This window comes from Ricinus communis, chromosome 5 (assembly GCF_019578655.1).
Source record: "Ricinus communis isolate WT05 ecotype wild-type chromosome 5, ASM1957865v1, whole genome shotgun sequence".
NCBI classification, from domain to species: Eukaryota; Viridiplantae; Streptophyta; class Magnoliopsida; order Malpighiales; family Euphorbiaceae; genus Ricinus; species Ricinus communis.
Genome location: NC_063260.1, coordinates 31,563,935 through 31,584,749, shown reverse-complemented (window position 1 = coordinate 31,584,749; position 20,815 = coordinate 31,563,935). Strand labels below are relative to the sequence as shown.

The 20,815-nt window shown below is 33.6% G+C and overlaps 3 protein-coding genes across 11 annotated transcripts; 1 reads left to right on the top strand and 2 right to left on the bottom strand.

Moving 5' to 3' along the window:
* Positions 1–1,384: 1,384 nt before the first annotated feature.
* On the bottom strand, positions 1,385–4,389 carry LOC8284181. The gene is made up of 5 exons (XM_048375033.1): positions 3,792–4,389; positions 3,639–3,719; positions 2,966–3,111; positions 2,765–2,875; positions 1,385–2,258 (listed from the first exon to the last, which is right to left on the bottom strand). The coding sequence occupies exons 1-5, from the start codon at positions 4,255–4,257 to the stop codon at positions 1,674–1,676; spliced, it is 1,389 nt and encodes a 462-aa protein (XP_048230990.1). The 5' UTR covers positions 4,258–4,389; the 3' UTR covers positions 1,385–1,673.
* A 1,001-nt stretch (positions 4,390–5,390) lies between these two features.
* LOC8284183 lies at positions 5,391–11,039 on the bottom strand. Of its 3 annotated transcripts, XM_048375032.1 has the most exons (9): positions 10,853–11,035; positions 10,420–10,512; positions 9,837–10,334; positions 9,182–9,288; positions 9,025–9,092; positions 8,120–8,189; positions 7,325–7,415; positions 7,186–7,248; positions 5,391–6,415 (listed from the first exon to the last, which is right to left on the bottom strand). In XM_048375032.1, the coding sequence occupies exons 3-9, from the start codon at positions 10,308–10,310 to the stop codon at positions 5,774–5,776; spliced, it is 1,515 nt and encodes a 504-aa protein (XP_048230989.1). In that variant the 5' UTR covers positions 10,311–10,334; positions 10,420–10,512; positions 10,853–11,035; the 3' UTR covers positions 5,391–5,773. The 3 variants fall into 3 exon arrangements, with proteins under 3 accessions (XP_048230989.1, XP_048230988.1, XP_048230987.1); XM_048375031.1 differs by having other exon boundaries at positions 9,031–9,092; positions 10,420–11,039; XM_048375030.1 differs by having other exon boundaries at positions 10,420–11,037.
* Positions 11,040–12,897: 1,858 nt separating this feature from the next.
* LOC8284184 (vacuolar protein sorting-associated protein 36) lies at positions 12,898–20,509 on the top strand. Of its 7 annotated transcripts, none has more exons than XM_048373936.1 (11): positions 12,898–13,117; positions 13,419–13,554; positions 14,761–15,424; positions 15,525–15,725; positions 17,624–17,717; positions 17,836–17,893; positions 18,036–18,105; positions 18,942–19,077; positions 19,163–19,247; positions 19,610–19,653; positions 20,105–20,509. In XM_048373936.1, exons 3-11 carry the CDS (start codon positions 14,804–14,806, stop codon positions 20,107–20,109), a joined length of 1,314 nt encoding a protein of 437 aa, XP_048229893.1. In that variant the 5' UTR covers positions 12,898–13,117; positions 13,419–13,554; positions 14,761–14,803; the 3' UTR covers positions 20,110–20,509. The 7 variants fall into 7 exon arrangements, with proteins under 7 accessions (XP_048229893.1, XP_015574316.1, XP_002518467.1 ...); XM_015718828.3 differs by lacking the exon at positions 19,610–19,653 and having other exon boundaries at positions 12,902–13,117; positions 20,105–20,186; positions 20,283–20,509; XM_002518421.4 differs by lacking the exon at positions 19,610–19,653 and having other exon boundaries at positions 12,901–13,117; positions 14,778–15,424.
* The last annotated feature ends 306 nt before the right edge of the window (positions 20,510–20,815 follow it).

Here is a 20,815-nt window from a genome sequence, read left to right as displayed (position 1 = left end):
AGGAACTTCTGCCACATCTGCAGGTAGGTTCATATATGTATGTGTGTGTGTGTGTGTGTGTGTGTGTGTGTGTGTGTGTGTGTGTGTGTGTGTTAGCAGAAAAAAGAAATTGTATTTATATCAAGAAACAGTCTCACATATTAAAAAAAGCAGTGAAATTCCTCATGTTCAGAAGCGCAAGTAGGAAATTTGATATATGTTCCTTTGAGAGATGGTCCAACTGTGTGGGAGATTGGCTTCCCTGACCATGCCGCAATTGGCTATTATATTCCTGTTGTGAATCCTGCATTTGTCAACAAGCTTTTTATCAACAGCCCTGGGAAGTATGCAACTTAATTGACTAAAATTTATTAGGACTTCTCCATGAGTTACAAGTAATTGACATTAATTCTTAAACTCTCAACTCTTTTTTTACTTATTGTACTCAATATAATAGGTACAGGCAATATGGCTTGTGGGACAGATACACAGATATACATCTGAATCTGATCACACTTTCATAATAGGAATCAGTGATCCGAAAAAGGATTGGTTCTTCACTCAGGTAGACAGGTTTCCTTCTTCTGTTGAATATTATTCAGCGGTTAACCGATCATCAATCCTGTAACCGACAATTGTATTTTCTAATGTATTTCAACCTTGACAGAAGAGGCGCAGATAAGTATCTTCCGATAAAATGGATAATAAAATTTAAGCTCGATTCAGTAGCCACTGGAACTTACAAATTACGATTGGCCATTGCATCAGCAACCCATTCTAATCTTGAGGTGAAGATAGCAGAAAAGAGTCTGAATATAAATATATATATATATATACATCTTGATTTTTCATTTACTAGTATCTTTGTTTACCCAACTATATTCTCTTGCAGGTATATGTCAATGATATGGATGTACAGCACATGGTCTTCCGAGTGATGAACTTGGGGACCGATAATACAGTTCACAGACATGGAATTCATGAACTGTATAACCTATTTAGCATTGACATTTCCTCTTCAATGTTGACAGAGGGAGATAGCTCCATGTTCCTTGCAAAAGCTAGGGGCACTTTGCGGACTTCTGTATGATTACATAAGGCTAGAGGCTCCAGCACCTCCTGGAAACTCTGGTCGGTCACAAGAAGCATTTGACCTGGATGCAAAACTCATTTAACTCCATTATAAGCAAGTGTTTGGTTATTGGTTCTTTCATGGCAGAATTTGAGAAGGTTCCTATAAGATTGTACAACATATTTGCAAAGAGTTTATATTAGATTGCTAACAAACAAAATATAGCATTTGCTTCATAGAAAGAGTGTAACTTTCAATCATCCTATTGCTACCTAGTTTAGCTGACTTGTGTGGTTTGGACATTTAAACACAGTGAAACATAGAGACTAAACATTTGAACAATTCAGGAATTTCTGGATAACCCATATTGATCACAGGAAGGACAAGACAAACTTGATTCAAGTTATTAAGAGAGCTCACACTCGCTCCTTCCAAAAAGCTTTGTGCAAAATCGAAAGCAACAAGCTTCCAAAATGCTCTCAAGTCTCAAGCCTTTACATCATTTTCATTTGTTGTCTATACAAAATGCTCCCAAAGATCGCAGAGAGGCAAATGCAAAAATGAACACCTAGTTCATTAATCTTTTCTTGAGAACTTGCTCCGTTGCTCGAACCTACCAACATCATCGAGCGGAAATTGTTAAGAGCAAGCCATAATGGTCACTTGGCAGAACAGGGAGCTCCAACATCTTTACCTCTTTTCTCACTTTCTTCTCCTTAATATGTGATAAACCTGGTATTGCTTCCTTACCTATCGTGTCAATTTTACTTATTTTGAAATCACGCAGACTGCACACAAATCGATCAAGTCTCTTTTGCAATGTACGGTTACCCGACAACATCTTATTGCACTTGGTATCGTATGTCCATCCATTTTCACCCGGTCTTAACTCTGCCCAGGCATCAACCCATCCACCAGGTAAAGGAAACTGACCATCTAACTTGTCATCCCAGTTCATGTCACCGCCAAAAATCACATTTGGATTCTTGCTGAGAGCATTGGTGGCCTCTTTCGCCTGATCTACACGCTCCTTACTAAACATCTGATCCCATGTTGGAGGTGCAGGGCAGGGACTCTCAAGATGGCTTGTGGCAACAACTAATGGCTTGCTATGAGGAACTTCAAGCTCCGCAATGCAAAGTTCTCTCCCCATTACAGAGTTGTTAAATGGCCTACAGCTGAAAGATCTTACTTGAAGTTTGCTTAACTGCATGCAAGATTAGCAATAATAGACAAGTGAATGCTGATATATAATATTTGAGGTGGATCAGTATATGATTCTAAAGCACATCGAGTGACACCATTCAGTACCTTCAGTAGTAAGCATATCAAAATAATGATTGACAATAGAAAAAAAAAAAAAAAAAAAAGACACCCACTAGAAAAAACAAAGACAAAAAATAATAATAAAGCGATATATCATATGAATATGCCTAGGTGAATATGGCAAGGGTTGCTGACACAATTGTCATGTTGATGCCAATACAATAGCCATGGATTACAGTGTTGAATGCAAATGCCCAACAAGGGAGAAGAGTTCATAAATTCATAGCTGAGATTGAAACAGTGGTTAAAACTAATATCAAAAGAAGCCATATATGTACATACGATAGACAAGGCGGCAGCACAGGGCCTTAGTAATCCATCAAACTACCCTGAAAAATTATGTTTTGTGATGATAAAGCTCTTCTTACAGTAGAGATACAAGTTTACCTGCATGCAGAAGTATGGTCTTGAACCTGCAGTCTCGTTTGAAACAGAGCAGTGATATACTTTCCACCAGCCGGATTGCCTAAATATGTCATATATGTTTGGAGTAACTTCCTGAAAAGCGAAGTGGCAGTACGTAAGAGGGAAATCAATGATAGAAATAATGGAGTGCTTATGGAAGGGAATTTGAGGACAAAGAAAAACCTGAAAGCAAATCACATCAGGAGAATGCAGTTGAATAATGTCACCAAGAGCTTTCATCCTCTTATGCACCTCTAGAGCTTCTCGAAACCAAACATTATAGCTCAAAATCTTGAATGAACTCGAAGCTATCGGTGGATTGATTTCCTCTGCCACACATTTCAATGATATCAAATTGTGTGCTCAGCAGGCCATGGCATTCAGTAAGGATAAACCTTCTCTCTTCTTTTCAATTCTTTTTCTAATAAAAACAATTAACTATGGCACCATTATGGAAGCATAGACTTCCAACATTTTATAAAGACATAGAAAAAGGAACATCTCAAAACCAGCTCTGCGATTACGAAATGACTTGCACCTAAATATGTTTTCATAGCTCATTTGGGCCACACAATCCTTTATCATTTCTTCATACTGACTGCACGTCTGCATCTATCCATTCCTCTTAGCAAATGTTTATCATTTCTTTAAGATACAGATAACATGAGTACTTGTGTGATCTTATTCATAATTGCAAGAACCGCAAGAACAAGAGCATACACTTCCATCCAGAAATTGAAAATTTTAAGGGATCTTTTTCCAAAAATAATGGAGGGAATAATGGAATTAACTTTTTAAATGAAGGTAATTGAGATTTGTCAACTTTCAATAAAAGAACCATTAAATTTTGACTCACCCTTGACAACAGTGACTGCCTTGTTGGATGCCCCAAACCCTTGAAAACCACCCAATTTCAGAAAATCTTCATCACTCCTATCTGCATAAATTAACACCAGTCAACACCTAGATAAGAAAATACCCGCATAAAAAGGATAATCGAAATACTAACCCTCAACATTATAAACAGCCTTATTAGAGGCCTTAACTCCACGAGAGCTATCCGATTGAACAGAATCCTTATCAACAACATCAGTTGAATCAGTGATCTTTCTCTTGCAAATCCTCAAGGGCAAGAAAACAGAACCAACAGAAGAATCCAAGTCACCATCAAGACCAATATCATTCAAATCACCAAAACTGGAAAGAGAAGAAAGAGATGCCCTAGTACCGCATATTTCACATGAAGTATTCTTGTATACGTTCAAGAAAGTGCAGGCCTTGCATGACCATTTTGGGGTTTCTTGATGAGGAGGAGGAGAAGAAGAAGAAGGAAGAGGAGAAGGAGGTGACAGACAGATTTGGCAAGTGGATTTTGGAGATGGAGAGTTTATGAAAGTGCATTTCTTGCAGGTCCAAGACATCTTCTGTCGGAGAGAGGAGCATGCGATTGCTTTGCACAAAATCAAGGCAGACATTCGCTTCCTCCCAAACTTCTTTTAACTTCAAACTGGTTGCCGCTATTGCCATCTGGGGCTCTCTTCTTGTTATCGTTTAGGCTGTTGTTTTAGGCCCGGTAACATTTTCTGTACATCTCTCTCCCTTTTCTTTTTTAGTTATCTCACATCCGTAGTTGGGCCCTCAGTTATGAATGATTGATTAATTCTGAATCGGGCATTGGGCTTTAAACTGACGTCTTTTTATTTTTGATGAAGAACCTGCAGCTTTCTACTCATGCACATAATTTGGACCACTGGTAGAACTCAAGAGATTCCAACTTTAGAGTCAATTAATAATAGAGCAAAAACAGACAATTTGAAATAACTTTTTATTCCCAGTTTAATTACACTCAATTATGATCACTAAACAAGTAGCTAGTCAAAACATTCAAATATAAGGAATATTTATTTTTATCCCTTTGCATTCGGAAGATTTTATCGCAAGCTTTTACAATGTTAAGATGAACTGAGAACAGTAAACCATGTGATTTCCTAAAGTCTTTTTCCAAGGGATTTCCCCCACCCATTACGAGCAAGTGATGTTGCATTGTTATCCACCAATTTAGTCCTGTAAGATGATAATAAGGGAGCAGAAATCAACTGCAAAGCAATTGATTTTCTAGATAGGTGGTCCAAATTATTTTATGTGATTATACGAGGGAAAGTAAGCATTCATTGGGGATTAAGCTTAAGTTCATTCAGTTATCATTTGATTTGTGTTGATATATGATTAAGCATTACAGATGCTGTAACTGTGATACTTTTATGTTCCAGCTTGATAGATACTTCAAAAGTATTTGTTTCCAAAAAGTCTTCTCCATTATAAGTTAGTAACATTAGTTCAAAGAGCTGCAAGGTTTCTACTTAAGCTATGAATAATCCAAGACTCTATGCCATGAATGATCACAATGACATAAAAGCAACGAGAACTGAAGTAAACCTGGGCAAAATTCTTCTGAAAACAAGGACGATGAAGAAAGGTTGAAAGAAAAAAAAAATGTTTGCTCATATAATAAGCCGTTAAAAATAAATGAAACAGAGAACATACAATATCTTTTAAAAAGGTAATTCGTATATATTTGAAAGAAGAAAAAAAAAACGAATATAAATAATATTATATTATATTAAAAAACAGTATTTTATTATGTAATCCCTTTAAAAAAACAACAAAAATTACAGAGAGTCCAAATTAACCACATCAGGGGAGTGCTTATACTTTTGGCCAATATCAAATGTGGCTATTTTTTTGAGTTAAAAGCTGAAAGGTTTATCAGACGGGAAAAGAACAGTCCATTCTAAAGCCCAAAAAAGAAAGTCCTTGCCATGAGATACAGCCGCCTGTTCCTACTAATTGATCAGCTTTGTCTCAAGTCTCTCAATCATACTCTCGTTTCTTCACTCTAACCCAATTCATATTGTTGACAAGCTAATAGACGGAATGCACAATTAACATAAAGAGCACACAGCTACGAATCTATGTAAGAGAGAAGCAATCTTAATCTATGATTTCTCCCTCTTCTCCTTCAGTTCTGTTGTCAATTTGATCAAGAGTAAACTTTGCCTTGGCATAACTCGTTCCTTGTCCCACTCGAACCCCATGCTTATCACCATCATCATCAGCACTGTCATCATCTTCATCACCATCGCCAACATGACCAGAATTTTCGACTGCTGTTTTGTTGCTAACTTCAGAAATACCCTTCCCAGTAATAGATGTTTTTTCTGCTACCACCTCATCTTCCTTGACTACTACTGAAGGAAATTTCAAAGGCTTCTCCGGTCCATCGTCAAAGAAAGAGTTCATCACCATGAACCTAAAAACCTGCAACAAGTGGTGTTTATCTTTTCTTACTTCTGCGCTCAGAAGCTTTTGCAAAAGTGTTGGCTTCGTTCTGCTGAATGAAGACCCATTAGATGAATCCTTTTTTGCTAATGTATTCTGCTGGGTCAACCCATCCTTTTTGTTATATCGTCCTCTTCTATCATGCTTGTGCCGGGATCTCCCCTTCTTAGGAGCAGACCTTCTACTATCTTTCTTTACCTTTACTTGTTTCTCTGAATCTGACAGGTAGTGTGATGGTATTTCTGCAACTTCAACTCCCAACTCAGCCTGCTTTGCTAATATCTCCTTGAGCCGCTGCACAAGAGGTTTCAACAAATTATCAAAAGTTGTAATATAATTTACAGTTGAATAAAGAACTTCCAGTTGATCACATCACTCAATACAGATATTAGCAGCTTGCCCATGTCCAGTGACATTCTTTCAATCAACTTGCATCCAAATTATCCAAAACCATAATGTCCCTTACATTGAACAGAAGCATTGAGCATTGAGCATTTCAAAATTTTGCCAAAACATTGGTCATTTCGGAGATGGAACACTGTTAATGGGAGTATTAAAATTACCATTGCTCCAAACTACTCTGATCTAACTCTTCATATTACTTTTAACACCATATATTGCAGAATGCTCATTTTTGCACCCAAAAAACAAGGTGACTACATGAAGAACACAGGTTAACACAGTAGGATTCATGTAAGCTTTTAAATTAGACATACCAAACCAAATAAAATAATAAATTTACCAAACCAGAAGAGGATAAAAATAAAATATCCAGGAAAGTTCATTGAGGAAAAAATTTATATGTGGAACAGAAGGCTAAAAACTATATAACTGGATGTTAGTGTTTCACTAATAAATGATAAGTACATAGCGGAAGTAAGAGAAATCCATTTCATACCTCTTACCTAGAGCTATACTATGCTTGAAAGTGCAAAAACATTCAAATAGGCTCTTGTTCAAAGGGCAACATTGTTGAGAGCACAAAAAGTCTTGCCCTTAAAAATACACGATGATCACCTTTAAAATATTAATCAAGGAATTATATGCATGCATATGAAGAGTACCTCTCGACGTAGTTTGGCTTCCTTATCAATGCCACCAGAGTTCGTTACCCTTTCACTGCACATCTGCAGGAGGTAAAATCAACCGTCAGAATCACCATTTGAATAATAATATGGCATGCAGGTATAATCGGAATCAAACCTTCTCTATGTTAGCTTTTGACGGGAAGTTTTTCCTACGCTCTTCACGCCATAGTTTGATTTCTTGTTCTGTGTAGATCAAAGCCGGAGACCTATCTTGTTTAAGGAAAAAAATTAAAAAAGAAAGTTTGATTGGAAAGAATGATGCAGGACACAAATATAAGTTTGACGGGAAAGAATGATGCAGGACAAGAATATGCATCACACCCACTATGCGATTTCAGACATAAACTGATATATGTAAAACCAAATGCAGAATTAATGTATCCTTGAAGGTGAATACAAGAACATGAGAGGCACAACAACCTTTTACTTTCCCTTTGAGCAACTGGCATAATTATTTTGGCTTCTTAACTTTTTGTTTTCTCATTTCTTTTTCTTTTTTCTTATAAGGAATAAAAACTTAACATATGTCTCTTTGGCACTAAGGCTTTCAATATAGGTACAGGCCTATAAAAAACTAGAAATCGAAGGATGATATCATATTCAATTAATTTGAAGACGAGCAATTCCATGAATGTGTACTGGAGATTCAAGCCCAAAGACTGCCTCTCAGGTTAGGCCTCTGGAATTCAGATTAGCTTATAAACCTGACTGCTTGCACGATTACTTCAACAATACATAATTGAAACTGTAATTGTTTTTGAAAGAAAGATTACGAAAGAACAAATAATCCCAATATCTATGTCTGGACTCACCTAAAATCTATGCAAATTTCAAAACAAGCAGCTTTTCTTTCTCATCCTATCCATAATCATTCAAATAAGAGCACATATTTTCCAGCCAACAAACAAACCTTTTTGTTTCCCTAGCTTGCCCAGTAGGAACAGTGCGACCAGCTTTTGTGGCCCTCTCATAGCCATTCCCTATTAATTTTTAAGGAAAAATGTAAGAATCAAAACACAATAATCACCAGCCATGCTAGTCATGAGATATAAATGTGCTTAAATTGCATTCCCTATCCTAATACAGCCAGAGAAATGTAGATGCACATGCAGATACTAAATGATAAAAAGGAGAAAGAAACAAACAGGGGGTGGGGGGTGTGGTTTGGGGGGTGGGAGGAGGAGACAGGCATATAAATAAACATAAAAGCATAAAAGCTTTTATGCTTTTATGACATTTGTGACAGATTTCAAGGGGTTTACAGCAAAGACATAAAAGCTTTTGATTTTTCCTCAGCTCTCTAAGTTTCTTTGTCCTTCTAATGCATAAGAAAAGAAAGATACAAAAGCAAAAGGAGTCAGCAGCTCTAGTATATTAGAATAATCCTCTAGCTCAATGGGTGAGATCAAACATTCTTCTTTAATTTTCCCAGAAGGCTCCCTTTGAGAAGAGGTAATAACAGCAATCCTGGATAGAACTTTAGTGAATTGGATAAGCTGACCAATTTGTAAATTTGACACCTACTTCAGGTCCAGAAACCATGTTAGGTTTCACTATGAATCAACATGCAGTGGCCAGCAACACCGGAGAAACTCAAAAGTCACAGAACCAGGACCATAATGAACCTCAATTACATTCTGCATCGACTCTATACTTCTCTTTTCATGTTTATGAGGAATGATAAAACAAAAATAAATGGTGGAGGGGAGCATGTTTAAATACGGCTATTCTTATGGATACTATCACAAACTCCCTCAGCGTGCCACATTTCTTATAAACTTACTACTAAGATGTTACTTGTTGTAAGACACAAACCTTTACCATTGTGTTCACCAAACTTCCTCTTTCCATTATTCATATGATGGAATTGAGACTTCTGATACCTGCCGAGATTTGAGTTTAACATTAATATAACACAAAGGCACAATCTATTAGTAGAATAGATCTCAAAAGCAGGATTAAAACTATGCACCCCAATTTTGACGACTCTTGCTTTGGATTCTTTTTGAAGTCTTTGTTTGGAAATCTTTTCCACTTGAAACTTGAACTACTATTCTGGCCATTATTAATAGGATTACCCTGCAACAAGGGTAGGAGATGTATTGAACAATAGTTGCAATGAATAAGTAATGCACTAGAAATAATGGGCAAGAAAGCAAGCAAAGCAAAGCAAAGGGTTGGAAGAAACAGCCAAACAATTAAAGATCCCTAAATACCATGGACAACAAAACAGTTATTATTGAATCTTACATATCTATGTGATGGCTAAATTACTAAAATACTGTTGGAAATGCAAGAAGCATTTTCTAATCATAAGATTACAAAAACAAATGTAGTATTATTTTAGCAAGATGTAGTAAAATGAGTGTGCTTATAATAGCACATAAATTGAAGGATAACACAAACATCCAATATGGTTGACTTGTTAATAAAAGTTTCACATTAAGAACCAAAAAATAGAGATACAGAAAATGCAAATATGAATTTATAGAACTACTATGATATAAGAACAAACTATCCTTTATTCCATAGACATGAAGTGACATAGCACCACAAGTATTCTCTACTTGTAGCATAGTCATATCGATGGACCTAAAACTCCACTAAAAACATTAAAATGTAGTTACCTGCTGCTTAAATGAAGGAAAGTGTGGTGAGTTCTGAATTTGCGGCATTGAGCATGTGCTTCCCTTTGCTTGCTGAGTTGTGTTAGGTTGGTGCCCAATAGGAAAAAGGTTGGGATTGTGAGGGGCAACAGGTTGAGAAAGATTTGGCATTTGAATAGGCAGTGGAGGATTCATATTTTGGAGATTGGGGAAACCCATATTATGATTGAGCTGTTGAGGGAAATTAAAGGGGAATTGTTGGGGTTGAAGTTGGGATGGGTTGAATTGATTGACAAACATGGGAACAGTATTCAGATGGTTTAAATGATTCAGTGGAGAAAAACCCAGTTGAGGTAAACCAAATTGATTTTGAGTGATGAAAGGTGAGACACTGGAATTATTGTTGAAAGGAAATTGAATTTGAGGATTCATAATAATACCAAGTTGAGGTTGTTGCTGCATTTGCATTTGCATAGGCATAGAATTCTGCAGCATGTTGCATAAATTTGCTAGAGAAGCCTAAAAATGGAACAGTTGAAGATACAATTAAAAAAAAAAACAGCTAACTTAATCATATAAAATCGCAGATATGAATGTAAAATACCTGCGGATTAACAGGAGCAGTAGTATTGCTGTTGTTGATGGGTTGAATTTGACTGGGAAGTTGAGACGGAGGATAAGAATTGAAACGAGGTTGCTGCATTATTTACAAATTGCTAGAAGTTGGTTTGGTTTACAAAATTTAGCAAAAATCAGACTAGGGTTTAAGCTTTCACTTAAAACCCACCTTGGTATCTAACCACCACCTCAATCACAATTTACAAAATAACCAAAATACCATAACACGAAGTTGGATTTTACAGTTAGAGAATTACAGTTTCCAGGTCCATATTTAAAACCCAATTCCATGTCCTAGATTTCTCAAAATCTACTGTCTCTATCAATCTCAGTTATCTATTACCCAAATATTTATAGGAAAAAAAAAAAAAAAAAAAAAAAACCTCCAAAACATTTTAGCTATAAGAAAAGGACGGTACGGATTTTGATAACGGTAACTATGGTAGCTCCGCTCCTCCACCTCGTGCTGATGATCACAGCGATTCCAAATCTCAGGTAATGTAATTCAATAAGAAATTCTTTAAAAATGCTTTTGGCTTAACATGTGCGTTTTTGTGGGTTCTAGGGTTTTGTAGAGTTCTATAAACAGTGTTTTTAATTGGGGTAATTATATATATTATGTTTATCACTTTCTAATATTTAAAAAATATGTTTTTTTATATTTTTATTTTATAATTTTATATTACAATTTTTTTCCGTAAGAATTTCTTAATAAGGATAGTGTAATAAGACTTTCTACTTGAATTTTTCGTTCATCAAACCTTTATTTATTAAAGCTTTATTCTAGCTATAATTTACATTAAGTTTTAATTTTTTAACATTTTTTCTTTTATATGATTGTCATATTTTTTTCATTTGATATATATTTTTATAAAATTAGATATTATTATCGTTATAAAAATCTGTATATTATCGACTACAATATAAAATTATAATGAGACAAATTAATTCAATAATACCAATTTTAGATAATGATACTATAAAAGTATTATATATTTTTAAGTTTATTTTTCAGTTTTGTTCTAATTTCATTTTTATATTTTTATTAAATATTTAAAATTTTGAATAGAAAATTAATATGCAAAGTTGATAATTTATTTCAAATTTATCATATCAATTATAAATATAATTAATTAATAGATTCACATGTTGATACCAATAAATTTTAAGAATTAGTTGAATTATTATAATAAATAAAATATTAAATTAATTTTTTATTATAATTAAATTCTACTTTTTTTATTTTAATAATTAAATTTTTTATCAATTTATAATAAAAAATAAATTTATTCAAATATATTCGAAAAGAGTGTTTAACTTCTTAATTACAAGTGAGAAGATCAAAATTGAAAAACAACTTAACACAATTAAAATTTAAATTTGATTACATTCTTCTAACTATAGTCAAAGCAAAACAAATTATTCTCAATTAATGTCATAGTCAATACATCGTAAAAACTGATTTAATAGTTATTTAAAATATATTATTCGAGAATAACAATGTTAAACTATTTGCAACACTAGCTTAGTATTTATTAAAATAAGTACTAATTATTCTAAAACATATAAATCATATACATAATGGACCAGTTGTAATATTTTTTTATATATTTTTAGAAAATAGTAATTGACAATTCTTAAGCACTCTATTTTAACATGTCATATGCATTAAATGAAAAAAGTCCATTCCAGCAATGTCTATTGCAGGACATTGGTTTTATATACTCTTTAAGTAAATGCATTATATAATTAAAACAAAATGAAAAAAGTATGACTAAACTTTATGCATCCTTAATCTCAATGAGTAGAAAATACTTATGCATAGAGCCCATAGATTATTGTAGATATTGCCAAAACTTGCATTTCCTTTTCAATATTGGTTTAAATAATTGTAATTTTAATTTATGTTTTAATTTAATAATAAGATAAAGACAATTTTACTAATTTAATAAATAAATAAAAATACTTATATATTATGATTAATCTTTTAATATTAATTTAAAAATGCAGTCTTATGCTTTCATAAATCATCATTTAAATATTAATCATCAAAGTTGTTTTGAACTGGTAACTGTTGTATTTGGATATACAAAACTTCAAGCTCAATTCATATATTATATGGATACATGTCACTAGAACCCATCATCCTGGAGACACCATACATAAATATTAATTAGTTGAGTCATTAAGAAGAGATCATTAGAAGAAATTCATACTTCATTATGACATTATATAAGAAAATCTTAATCTAATGTAATTGTTATATATTATAATATAAATTTTATTTTTATTTTTTTAATTATAATTAATTAATCCCGCTTTCACTACTAAAATAAAGTATTAGTAAATATATATTGTGTTAATGTTTAGAAATATAAGATAAATTTTTATATTTGATATACTATAATATTAGAACTCAATGTTTATATACAAGTAGAAGTGTTATATATAAATTTTAAAAAATATTTACTAAATAAATAAAAATAAAAATATTTATATATAAATAAATAAATAAAAAACTATGAATACGCAGTTTTGATCTACGAAATGAAAAGAAAATAACACAAACGAATCCCAATTTCCATTTTTATCTCTACACCCTCACGATCCCTCTTTGCTGCCGTCACCTCCGCCGTTGCTGCGGTCGCTCTTGCTGCAGTCGCCTCTCCCCTCTCGCCGGTTAGGTATTGTTGTTATTATAATTTGACTTTGCTGATTTTAGGTATGCCATATGCAAGCTTATGGTCTGTGAACAAGTTTGACCTTAACTCCTTATAAATACATATGTATTCGTGTGCGTGGGTGTGAAATGTAAATTTATTTGACGGTTCATTTCACATAGTTTAGTGAGTATTATTTGCTGAGCTAGAAATATGTCTATATTTCTGCATCTGTTACTTGGCTCATAAAGAATAGCTCTTCAACTGGCCTTTTTTTTTTTTTTTTTCTCTTTTCAATCTTGGTAATTACATGTTTGAACTGTAGTGTTGGATTTGCATACAAGGAAGCTGTTGTTGAGTTTTGTGACCAAGTCCATCCACTTGCTAAGGTTGATAAACCTTGTTGCAAACTTTTTACATCTTTGGAATTTGTCATCTTGAACTAAGAAGTATCAATCTAGGTAAGCCAAGAAAATCTCAGTCTAGTAGTGCAGGAATTAGTTTATATTCTGTTATATTTTTTGTTTTCATTAATTTTTGTTAATATATTTTAGAATTGAATTATTGTAAATGGTTCTGTAAACGGCTACTCATTTAATTATCCAAATGTTCATATAAACAAATATATAACAGGTACGGTATCCGCTACCCATTTAAATATTGATAAATTATATTTAATAGCTATTTAATTTAAATATCCTTTAATCGGGTTAGGGTAGTATAATGGTATTTCTATTCGGATTTGGGATGGGTTCGTGTAATAAAGGTAATTTATTAAACGGATTTAAGACAGGTTCGGGGACGTGTCTCTTAATCAGGTTCAGGTTCGGATATGCTTAAATAGGCGGGTATCCTACCAGTTGCCATCCCTAAGTGTAAGTGTAACTACGAAATAAAAAAGAATAATTTTCCAAATAGTTGAACTACTTTTTGATTTTGTCTAAAATGAAAAAGAATAAAGTCGAAGTTGAATGCAACCACTAACTCAACTATTTAGTATTTGCTTTACCAGATGTACAAAGCCCAACAACAACAATATCAAGAAGAACGAGAAGCCAAAGTGAGAATCACATATAGAAGAAACCTCTAGTAATTGAACGAGATTTTTTTTCTTTTTGAGTGTTGATATTAGGCGATTGGAAATGAAAGAGGAGAAGTTGCAAATCGATGTTTCTTCTAAAAATATTTAATAGATGGTAAAAAATCTAAAGAAAAAGGAGCATGCATTTATGAAATTGCATATAATCTTGATTTTATTCACTTTGCTGAATTAGTATGCTTTCGGTAGTAGCCAATTATTCATATGATCTGTTTTGGAGCTGTGACTGCTATGTATTTCGATTAACTTGTTCAAGATTTTATATAGTTTTAGCTTCATGTCTTAATAAGTTTCTGAAACTTGCTACTAAAAAAATTCTCAATAAAATTTGTAAAATACCCATGTGTGAATCCACTTTCTTTCTTCAAAATGCAAGCTTATTTCCATCAATTCTCTCAAACTCTAGAGCCCACTAGTTTCCACATGGTTTTTATATCTATTTGAGGTTGTGTTCTTATTTTTCAAATGGAAGTGCTGCTTTTTGTCATAGAAGCTGTCAACTCTTCTAGTGATATGTTCCATTGTACTTGTTAATCAGCACTGGAATAATATTTCAATGTGTCAATAGATTAAATCTCATTGTAGAGAAAAAAGGTTGAATACAAAGCTAAATGGCTGGCAACAACAATTTCTTTCCTTCAGCATCCCTCACCAGCAGTGGTCGCCCAGTTCTCCTTCCTAATGAAGTGGAATGCCAACTGCTTTCTGCCGTGGATCTTGAAGATGAGGATGTCAATGCCAACTTCTCTCCCTTAAAATCAGGTGTGCTTATCCTCACCACCCATCGCCTCCTCTGGCTCCCTTCCAATTCCATCTCCAATTCCACTGCAACTGCTATCCCTCTCTCCTTCATCACCTGCATCTTCTCATCCAAAAAATCCATCAAATCAATTTTCCACTCTCCGCGCATTCGGTTCCAAGTTTCCGTGCATTCCAAAAGTCTGGTGGTCACATTGGTGCTCAGAGGAAAGGGTGATTCTGATGGGTTTTTAGCCAAGTTCTTGGAGAGTTGGAATGGAAGGGCTTGGGAGACTGATACAGGGGGTTCCAGTTCTGGTGATTCTGCCCCGACTTTGGTTTCTGGTGCAAGTTCTAATTCTGGTGGGTTTTATTCGAGTGATGGGTCTGTGAGAATGGTTGGAGTAGCAGGAATACTGAGGAAGGAGCAGCAGATGTGGGAAAGTACAGACAAGAGCTTGCAGGAGGCTTTCCAAGACTTGAATGCACTCATGGTAATAATTTTTGTATGTTATTTTCTTCTTTGATTATAGTCATTATTGGTTATATCTTTGGTTTAGCTGCCTTATATTCTAGAAATGTGATTAATTTCAGAGCAAAGCTAAAGAGATGATGACGCTCGCTGAGAAAATGAGGCAAAAGCTCTTGTCTGGGTCAAATTCTCATAGTGCTGATACTAATGAGGAAATGGGTTCTAAAGAGGAGATGCAAGATTGGTTGCTGAGTGTTGGTATCATATCTCCAGTGACAAAAGAGTCTGCAGGTGCCCTATATCACCAACAATTGTCGAGACAGGTTCCTTTCATTATTTGATGCTTATAAAACTACTTTTGTTAGCTTCTCTTAGTGGCAGCACACCATTATGAAGTTGTTCACAGAATTTTATTGTTGATGCTTTCTAAGCTAAATTGTGCTCAATGTTCTTTTGTCTTTCAATTGCATCTGAATGTGGTTGATGGTTTTGGTGACTGTGTCATGATGCCCCTTAAAAATGCTACCAGCTCTCCTCCTGCTTGCAAGTTTTGCATTTAATATGCCAACTATGCATAAATTTGGGTAATATAATTAACAGTCACACTATCTATTGGCTCATTACAAATGGTCATATTATTTTAATTTATTACAATTCGATTATTTAGTTTTAATTTTATTTCGCTGGTGGTCGCTTCAGGCCTAAAATTGGGGAATTGTTAATGTCGCGATTAGAAGGACCACTTTTGAAATCAAATTAAAATTAAGTGACTCAATTGCAATAAATTAAAATAGTGCTACCATTTGTAATTATTGAGAAATTGTGAGACCATTTATGAAATTGACATAAACAATGCTACTTGTAGTTTAAATACTCTTAGCGATTGAGGTTCATTGATTAATTAACTTGCCAGTCTTGCTCTAATTAATATAAAATCCTTTTGTTATTTTCATATAAAGTAAAACCTATATTTACTAATTAATAATATTTTTCTATCATTGTATATGATTCATAACTTATAAGAAATATATTTTGAAGTTAAAGAGTAGAAGCTGAAATAGATATGCTGTAGTATAATTATACATGTCAGGTAAGTCATAATTACTTTCTTAATTCTTAAAAGTATAAAATAAACATATTGACAAGATGTGAGAAAATCAATTATAAATTAAATTATTTCATTATAGTATTGCTAAACGTATTGGTAATTTGCTAAACACTTGTTAGCTTATTAGATAATATTTTGACATATATTATATGAAGCATGTCTGATAAGATATAACAAAAAAGTACAAAAAGAAATGATTAATAATTTAAATACATAGATCTGGTTATATTTATATTTATATAAATATCAAATGATTCAAATCTGTATCTCAATATATGTTGAATTTAAAGAAGATAATTTTTTTTAAAATTTTTTTTTTCCTTAAATTCTAACCTATGCTTATCATATTGTTATCTTTATAAAATTTCAATTAATTTCCAATCTATAAAACAAGCTAAAATTTTTATTTAAAACAATTGAATTTTATTATATATTTATGAAAAGATTTTAAAACAATTTGTTTCAGACATGGGCACTTGCCCCTCAATCTTTTCCAGCACAAGCACTTTCTCCTATCTTTCTTTTAATTTTAACTCACATATGAGTTGACATATTTATTTATTCAGTACCACATACGCTATTGTGCATATAGATTAATACTTGCATGAGCTAGTAGATACAAAGCTAGGAGTTTATGTCTTGCATTTTAGAATGTGGAGTTGATTAAGTAAAATTGAATACCAGTAATTAAGGCATTTCTCTATGTTACATGTATTTGAATTATAGCTGATTGTTTTCATCTTTTCCCTTTTCCCATTTTTTCGTTATAGTGTTATTATTCATCCTACAGTATGCCAGAATGGTATCAACTTCATGAGCGCTAAACTGCAAAATCATTTTCTAGGAAAAATATTTTGGTTCTTCTATTTGCTGGGTTAGTATCTCTTGGTGTGGGCTGCCAAGTATAGATCATAATTTGCTATCCTCGAATACTGGAACCTCTATAGTAATCTTGTTGGTTATGGGTCCCAATTGCAGCCTTGTTTATAGATGTTATATGTCACTTCTTCTCATTAATTTGATAAATGTCTCATACTAAAATAGGATTTCTTCTGATTTACTTTTCTTCTCTAGAAAAACTAATTTGATTAATTTACTCTCGTTGTCAATCAGTTGGCAGATTTTGTCAAGATTCCTTTAGAGAGAGCCGGAGGGATGATCAATCTTATAGATATCTATTGTCTCTTTAATCGTGCTCGGGGCACAGGTGTTGCTTTAAGCCATGACTTTCCTTGTTTTGCTGAACTTAGTTTTAATTTGTGGGTATTTTCTTGGTGGTATTTGTGAGCTGGAAAAAGTTTCATTTTCTGTTTATGCACTCACAGAATTGATCTCACCAGAGGATTTGTTGCAAGCATGTACTCTTTGGGAGAAATTTGATGTGTATGTATGATACAATCTTCAACTTTTGTGGGATTATGGTTGTTTATTTAATGTTCAAAACATTGAGACATTAGTTTCAATATATGAGGAGTTTATCTGGAAGTGATTCTAGTCATTTATAAGATTGTCATTTGTTTGACAGACCAGTCATGCTTCGTAAATTCGATAGTGGAGTCATGGTCATCCAGAATAAGTCCCACAGTGATGAGGAGGTGATGTCTTTGCCTCTTTTTTTGTTGTTGTTGTAGAAATCATAATATAACTATACTTGGAAATAGTTTACCTCTTCTATGTTGAGAGTAGTTCTTTCCTTCACTACTTGCTTCTTCTACATGGTGTTTCAAATTAGTCTTCAAATTAAGAAAAATCTTAAAAATTAACTTTTGTGAAGCTCACTATGACATTGGACTATCTGATGGCAGGGATTCTAGATACTCTGTGAGGAGTAAAAAAGCCATCGCTTGAAAGATTGTAAAATCAGATTGGCAAAAGAGGAAACAAATAACATATTCCTATTTTGAGACAGTAAAACTAAAGATATTGAAACATGCCTTTCAATTTTGAGACTAGAGTGACTATATACCTGTAGACAAGCACGTCTTATCTAATAAATCTAAAAAGCCTAAGAGTTGCATCATATCACTTTTTCCTTTTCAATACAATAAGAACAATAGGTGATTGGGGTCAGCACCTTGCGTTTTCTTTTCTTCATAATGAGGAAATAAACCTTGTATTTGTTTCTTTGTTTTTGAGTTGACTAAGGTTCTGAATGAGGGTAATTATGTATTGTAGCTGCTGTTATGCATCAAATATTTTTCCTTTACATATTGGTTTTCTGGCCTACTATTACTTCCCAGGAGTTTTTGTGATAGCTATTTAAGAATGACATGTAAATAAGTGTGTTGCATCCGTTAGACCTTGTTACAAGCTGTTACGTGGTCAGTACAGCCATTATGCTGTATATACCATCTTTCTTCTAGAGCTATGATATTTAAATTTCTGAAAACTCAAGATAGCACTGGCTATAACTTTTGTGCTCCGTCTTTAGATTTTTGCTCGAATCAAAGCCCTTATCACAAGGCCTGATGCCCTCCAAGCTGGTATAACTGCCACTGATGCTGCAATGACTTTGGGTATTGCTCCAGCTATGGCTAAAGAGCACCTTCTAACTGCTGAAAGCAAAGGTATATTTCTATACAGCTCTTTCTTGAAGCTTTAGCAGCATAGCATGGCTAAGGTTTAACTTTTATTGATGAAAATTATTTGCAGGTTTGCTATGCAGGGATATAAGCCCTGATGGGTTTTGCTTTTACGTTAACCTCTTTTCTGAAATCGATTCTGATGATGTATTCTTGTAAGTAAAGAGTTCTTGATTGCTTTTGGTTATTCACTATCTTCTATGTATGTGATAGTTTTATCTGTGTATTTCCATTTTGTTTGGGGTTTGTTCTTTATCTGTTTGTAATTCCAGTTCTTATTTACTTTGTAGTTTATTTTTTGTCCAAGTCCCTGGGGTTTATTATAGAGGATAGATCTTATCCTCTGCTAATTTTCCTTCCCTCAGTCTTTGGTGATGATTTGATCTTGGGCCTCTTTAACAACTCTTGTTACCCTGGAAATTTATTTTCGGATGAGAAAACAAGATGGCAATCATTTGTTTGCATAACTAAATATGTATTCTGCAGTTTTTGAAGGAGTTGGTTCAAATTTTTGCAGGGAAGCAAGATGTATTCTTTTTGGGGTTCCTATGTTCTCAAACGGTACTCTTTATTAGGTTTGAGATTTTAATTGACCCCATTCAATCACCCTTTGGGCAAATCTTTTGTTGGTAAAGCTACTATAGTTTTCTTGAAGTTTGACAAAATAAATTAGGCAGTCCTGCTCTTTTGAGACTGAACTATGTGATTAGGTTTTAGTTTTATTTACTCAATAATCCTAAAAATGCTAATCCAGCAGTGACTATGTATTTCTTGGCGTGCGTGATACATTAAGGTACCCCGTATTGACCACTCTGTTACGCACATTTATGTTCTCTAGGGTTCTTTATTTCAAGCTCATCTGTTGCTTTGATTGTTAGTTGAGCATACTTATTGTTCTTTTCTTTTTCAGTTTAGTTTCAACCAGTTCATTATGACTATTGGATTGTTGCTGAATTTAGTCACTGGTTATTGATATTTATGTCTTCTGTGTATATGTTTTTCTCATGTGCAGGGTGAAAGATCATGGTGTCTATTCTTTGTGGGTTCGAGCTGTATCTGCTTTGTAGAGAAGCTTATAATTTTTTGGCTGGAAGGTGAGAGATGGTTTCTCTGTTGGTTTCTGCTCTATCATGCTATGGAATTAACGACGAGAAATGATGATCACTTGATGCAATGAATGGTTTCTGCAGTTTATTTCAGAGCCCATTTAGGTTGGAAACTTGGAATAACTCTCCAGGCTTGAGTTCTTCATTGCATGCTTGGTGTTCAATGAAGAAGGATTTCGCAGACACTAATCTATTTATAAATCCATTGAGGCCCAAAACATACATATACACATATTCAATATTATTGATTCATTCTATTTAATTGAAAGACAATCATAACTTAAAATGAGAAAGTTGTCTCATTTTTCAAACAGGGAATATCTTTTGAAGATCCCCACTAAAGTCTGCCAATGATCATTGTGGGGTTTCCAATGATACCTTAAATTGATTGGAAAATTTGGTTTCCATTAATACCAAATTCTGCCTAAATAGAAAGTTACAAAATTTAAAATTTATATAGAAAAATCTTTAAAAAATTAAAAGTTAAATTTGCTAAAATGAAAAAGAAAATTACAAATACGCAAGTAAGACTTTAGAACTTTTGAAAAATAAAGTTGTGAGAGAAGGCAACGTGAAACGATTATCTGCTTCTAAGCTGACGAATGAATAGTTGAAGT